This window comes from Stegastes partitus, unplaced genomic scaffold (assembly GCF_000690725.1).
Source record: "Stegastes partitus isolate 25-593 unplaced genomic scaffold, Stegastes_partitus-1.0.2 Scaffold495, whole genome shotgun sequence".
NCBI lineage: Eukaryota > Metazoa > Chordata > Actinopteri > Pomacentridae > Stegastes > Stegastes partitus.
In genome coordinates, this window is record NW_007578226.1 from 263,082 (window position 1) to 268,949 (window position 5,868).

Sequence of the window (5,868 nt, forward strand, 5' to 3'; positions counted from 1 at the left end):
ACCTACTGTGTATTAATGGCGCTATTTCCAGCCTGAATTTTAATTTGTATTGAAATATTTGTTGGTGTTTTAAGGTTCTAAGTGTTTGCTTGTACATCAGATTATAATTCAAAAGAAAAAATATTAGGCCTAGTCATTGCAACAAAGGTCAGCAAAACCTTTCAAGACTCAAATCTTCTTTTTCAATATTCCATGCATGCAGCTTTATTTTTGATGACGTACTCAATCCTCCTCGGCATGGATGGTACCAAATTCTGTTCTGCCATGCTTCAGATAAATGTTTTTGTTTTTTAGCTATTCTTTGCTTGAGAGGTTGTGTTGGTCCTCTGTGCATTCACTGTGGTAGTCCCGAGGTTTATGCCAAACATACTGGAGCCCATTTGCGCCGAACAATTTTATCTTAGGCCCGTGACGCATTGTGGGATTTTCAGCCGTCCGTGATGAAAGATCACAATCGTGATGATATCTTTGGTCTTGGCTTTAAATCGGTGGTCCTACGTCGCACTTTGAGACCGGTTCAAGGACGGCAGTCGTCATGGTCTTGCAACTAAAGACAACCTGCGATAACATTCTGACAGAAATTTGGGGTGATCATCTCATAGTGTGACTGCTACTGCGACCTACGTCAATAAACCAACCAATGGAAATGCAGAATGAAATGGCGTACTGATCAGCGCGACATTGGTGCTAAACTCAAATAGATGCTTTGCAGCTAAAATGGCAAAACGCATCGAAAAAGTACATGGGATGTTGACAAAGAAGACAGCCTAGTACCTCTTTGTTTTTTGGGATTTCTCTCCAAACACATAAATGCCACGAGGGCTCCGTTCATGCTAGCTTCTTTCTCATGGATAGATGGCCCACGCTTATGACATCTTATACTCGAGCATTCACGTCGACACATCGTAGGCTGCGATTCAGCTTATGCTTTCATCGTGCAATCTGTCATGGCCAAAGTGGATTAGATTCATGTTGTACAGTGAAGCTAGCTGTGAAACCCTTCCCCGTCTGTTTATACGAAGTAGATTGTCCCAATAACTCATTGTCCGTGGCGTCATTTTAGAAGGACGACCACTGCAGCTCTGATCAGTAGAACTATAACTTGTTCTATACCTCCTGATTTCTGCTGCAGCTTTGTTTCTACTGATTTCTAGTTGATCTCCAGGTGTCCTTTTCCACTTTTGTCAAGCTTCAAAATCAGATTCTGTCATAGATGCAAAACTCAGGAAGTCCCAACATCGTATTTGTCTTCAAATGTTTATAAGGGTAGAGACTCGGCTCGTCAGCATAGAAATAATGCCGTGTGATGCAATTTTCAGTAACTTGCCATTGGAATGACATTGCATTGAGGTGTATGGCTTTAATTTACATCGTGTTTATTTGCAGGCAAAAGTGTATTTGTTTATACATGAGCACCTTTATGAACATATATGTTTTATAATAACAATTAATGGATGTTTTTATGTCGTTTACGCAGCAGAAGACAACAGCAGTCCATAACTAGTGTTTTTACCGACACGGTAAAAAGATTTTTGCAGCTCCTGTAAGTTTTGCCCCACTGTTCTTTCTTCTTTAACAGATCTCTTAAACTGTGTGTTTCCTCTTTTTCAGGAAACAGAAGACACTGAGCCGTACGAGGTGTTCGTGCAGAGAGAGAATGCGATTTATTCATTTATCTAAACACAATTATGGAACGAATAATTTCAATGTGTTGAAAAGAGGTGACGTAAGTTTAGGGATGCTTTTGTAAAGCTTTCATTGTAAAACATGTGCCTCTGTGGGGTACATGCTTGAGTTGACCAACTGTTTCACTCATTGTTCACCGCATTCATTCAAGTGCATTACATTTAAAATCCAGCTTCATGCTTTTGCATAAATGTCACTCTTAGTGTAAGTTAATGCTTTAACGGAAATAATACTGTCTTGTAAATAAAGAGAACAACCAGACTATCACAATTGTTTAATAAATTGAGTTTAAACAAAACTAATTCTCTCATGATCAGTGGTCGGGGGACATTTCACATCTTGTGAACATCACACTTTGTCACCTGAAGATCTTACTTCGCCTGATTTTAACATCTTTGAACTTCCTGCGCAGACATCCTGTCCTCGCCCACATCTGTGTCACGCTGCAGACCCACCTCCTTTGCACCTAAGAGATCTGCACGAGACTTTAAAGAGAGACCACCTTGCAAAAGGTACTCAGACAACTTGTGTCTTATTTCCAGCCTCTTTTCTGCTTGTCGTCAGTGTGTGTGTGCACGGAGTTCAAGGACAGACGGGCTGAACGCATGCTGCAGTACAGGAAATGATTACTGACAAGTGCATCAGTCTGTGTATTCTGTACCTTTTTGACACTTGATTTTAGAGTTGTTAAGCTGACAAATATGTCATCTTTAAAAAAGGAAAAAAAAGTCACTGTCAGGATGACACACATTAAACTCTCTGGACCTCTAAGACCAACACATGCATCTTAGTTTTATCTTGCCACGACTAAGCTCCGAGGAAAGACTTGTCTTGCAGTTTTGTACTGAAGCATTGTTCATCGAGGCACTTTGCACTGCCACAGAAACCCTAATTTCCAACAGTAACCTCTGTACTGAGTCTGAAGCATTAGCATGTGTGTTCTTCAAAGCACTGCACTGTCCACGCCATCATTTTAGAAGGACTGCAGCATCATTTAATCATTCAATACGCCCCGACAACTGCTGCAACTCTTCAGATCATCTTCCTGTATCCCTTCCCATCTTTGTGAAGTCTCACATTAAGATTTTAATTTTAATGCGATTCTTTTTGCACGATGCAGGCATGTGGATCCATACGTCCAAAACTATCGCCTTCACAGCTAACCTTACAACCATGTTCATGCAACTCGGGTAACTGGAAATCACACGTCTACTCAAGATTTGTTTCAGCGATCACAGGCCTGTATTTTCAATCTAGTCTCTAAAGTCTTACAGTGTTTGTTTTTGATCGTTCATAAGAGGAGTCAGGATGATGCCACTTTAAATCATTTGACATTTAAGCGAGTTGGCACCGAGGTGTTCTCAATTCTGTCAGAAACTGTGCAGTCAGTGTGGTGGATGAGCGCTGCACTTCCTTCTAAAACACTTCAGCACGTCGACGTATAAGGCGTTATTTTGAGGTTTAGGTAGTGTGAAAAGAGAAGAGAGGTGTTTGCCTTCGTCCTTTCAGTGGCAGAACAATGCTGCAGTTTCTCTCTGACTTCAACGAAAAGTCTACTTTTCCGCTGAAGCTTTTTTACTTCGGAGCGTTTCTGACATTTGGGAGGATAGCAGAAGCAGAACTTCTCATCCCAGTCTCAGTATGTCTTCATCATCTCTTTTACTTGCTGTTTGACCTTTTGAAACCCTCCTCCAGACGCACTTCCTGTTCAGAAGAGAGACTCGTTTTTAGATGTTCAGGTGGTCAGAGGACCGTGTAAAGCAGCATGCGGTCCTCCTTCCCTCAGCACAGCACGCCGTTCTCTGCTGTGGTCACTATGAGCGGATGGAAGCTGGGCTTTGTTCTGCTTCTGCTCACATCTGTGTGTTTTGGCAGTCAAGGTAATTATGTTTTTCTTGTTTAAAAGAGGATGTTTTCTGGTGAATTTAAACATCTAACTCATCGCCAACCAGCCTCACTTTTCACTGTAATCGATTCTTTTCAGTGACTAATCGTCAACTCAAGACCGTTGGGTATGAAGCCCTCGTAACTCCGGTATGCGACAACAAAACGACGACGAGCCTCATGTGGGTGGTTTGTAAGATCAGAACAGAGAGAAACAGGGAACAAGAGTGTCTGCTGTCCAGGTACAGAGCCGACTCTTTCAACGGATGTGACTCCAGGTTCACGCTCGTGACCAACAATCGGACCGTGTTCCTCCACCTGAACAGCTTGACTCCAGCCGACAGCGGGATCTACACCTGCGAGTGTTCGTATCACGGAAGGACAGACGTTTTCCGTTTCAATGTCACGGTGAACGGTAAGAACATTTGAATCCTCCTTTAATCTGCTACTTACGGAACCCCTGAGTGGCCATAGAGGGGGAAAAAACAACACGTGGTAATGAGATAATTTAGCTCGTGGCCACAAGTTAAATTATCTCATTACCACGTGTTATTGTTTTCCTTAAATTGAAGGTCATCTTAACGTTCTAGGTCATGGTTTGTGCAGGAGCATGATGCCTGTACTTTAAGTAAAGAAATCATACAGTTGTTAGTAGTGATGCACGATGTTAAAATTTCTGGCCGATGCCGACATTAAGATTTCTGATCTCGCCGATAACCGATATTACCGATGTGGATATTCAATGTTTGTTCACACCAAAACATAAATATAAGTAATGACTGTGAGACAACGATTCAAAAGAAGCCCAAATTAGACCACGTAGTCTCCTTTATTATGGAACAAACATATTTAAACATATTTAACATTCAAGTCCAGGATTATTTAAGTAAAAACATCTGTGGAATAACAGCGACATCAAACGTAGAGACGAAGGCGCTAAAGTTAGACAACCATCGGTTTGTCATGTCGGCTAAATTAGTTCCAATGTGGTCGTGGATATATCGTGCGTTTCTAGTTTTTAGAGCAACAAATTTGTCTTAGCTTTGATTATTTGCAGATCTCAAATTAAAAATAATTTTAAAGTAAATCGGGTTTAATAGAAGTTCCCCTGCCGCCTTAAAAATGTCAATTTCTTTATGCTTTGCACAGTTCAAAGTGGTTTTATCAATCTGTGTTCACATGCTATTGAGCTGAATATTTATATTTAAATTTACAAAAAAAAAAGTTTATTATTTAAATTTTAAGTTGATTTTAGTGTTTGAATCTATCTCCATACACACTGTAAAAAGCTATCTGCAATTATACATCATTTTTTAAAATTTAAATATATTTTTGAAAAACATTAAAACATCAAAAAAAAATAAAAAATTGTGAATTTACATTTCCAGTGAGAAATAACGCTACAAATTAAAATTCAGAGTAACCATAATATATATAAGTAAAATGAATTCCTTTTTTTCCTTTTTTTAAGACACAAAATGACTACATTTAAAACATTTTATTGTCATTTTTTTACTATTTTGGGGGGTTTAATAGATGTAACTTGAAACTCCATTGTTCATATTGTCAGTATATTTCTAAAATTAGACACAATTAGTCATCATTAAGAGGAAACACAAAGTATTGGTTGTGTAGTTGTTGGTTAAATGAGAGATATGTTGAATATTGAATACAGCATTGGTGATCTATTTGACCCTTATCTGAGCTTACAGGTCATTTAATAGTTTTTCTACATATAAATATTCTTCATTAAACTGCTAAAAGCCCCCAAAACACATAAAAACAAGGTAGAAATTGTAATATGTTTGAATCATACAACACTAGAGTGATTATTTGTATTTTGCAGGATTTTTGTGGCGCCTCAGTTCGTGGAATATTATCGTTCTTTTGACAGCTGAGCTTTTATAGTCATGGTCGTGTTCATCACTTCATTTCTGTCTGTTTTTCTGACAGTTTATTTCTTATTTATGTTTTAGGGGAGAAAGAGGTGAGCACTTCCACGAAAGCGTATGTTTCAATTTCTTCGATCGCTGTGTTGATAGTCATCAGCGTCGCCGGAGTTCTGCTGGGATTTATCCACCAGATGAAGAGCCACAAGTGAGTGTTCAGTTTGGACTTTTCTGTAATCTCACTGTATTTATTGTGAATAATTATCAAAATATATGCTGCATATGTACTCCATGTTTCACTCAGACCCACAGAAGCAGCTGGATTACCTGACTGTGAGACTCCCAGCTCTTTGGTGAGTCATGAATTCTTACGTTCTACCTTTAGGCCTCTGAACCCGAAGCAGTTTCT

At 39.3% G+C, this 5,868-nt stretch overlaps 2 protein-coding genes and 1 long non-coding RNA gene across 3 annotated transcripts in view; 2 read left to right on the forward strand and 1 right to left on the reverse strand.

Moving 5' to 3' along the window:
- LOC103361275 (uncharacterized) overlaps positions 1-4,961 on the reverse strand; it is a 16,628-nt gene extending 11,667 nt beyond the window's left edge. Inside the window, exons 1-2 of the long non-coding RNA XR_520397.1 lie at positions 4,951-4,961; positions 2,492-2,498 (exon numbers count right to left, since the gene is read on the reverse strand). This is a non-coding gene — a long non-coding RNA (uncharacterized LOC103361275). The remainder of the gene's footprint in view (positions 1-2,491; positions 2,499-4,950) is intronic.
- LOC103361273 (uncharacterized) overlaps positions 1-5,868 on the forward strand; it is a 21,020-nt gene that overhangs the window by 4,339 nt on the left and 10,813 nt on the right. The window lies entirely within an intron of this gene.
- The window catches only part of LOC103361274 (uncharacterized), a 4,755-nt gene continuing 2,237 nt past the window's right edge, over positions 3,351-5,868 (forward strand). Inside the window, exons 1-4 of the mRNA XM_008287312.1 lie at positions 3,351-3,566; positions 3,671-3,985; positions 5,547-5,667; positions 5,764-5,812. Coding sequence (XP_008285534.1) covers positions 3,452-3,566; positions 3,671-3,985; positions 5,547-5,667; positions 5,764-5,812 — 600 coding nt within the window. The 5' untranslated portion in view covers positions 3,351-3,451. The remainder of the gene's footprint in view (positions 3,567-3,670; positions 3,986-5,546; positions 5,668-5,763; positions 5,813-5,868) is intronic.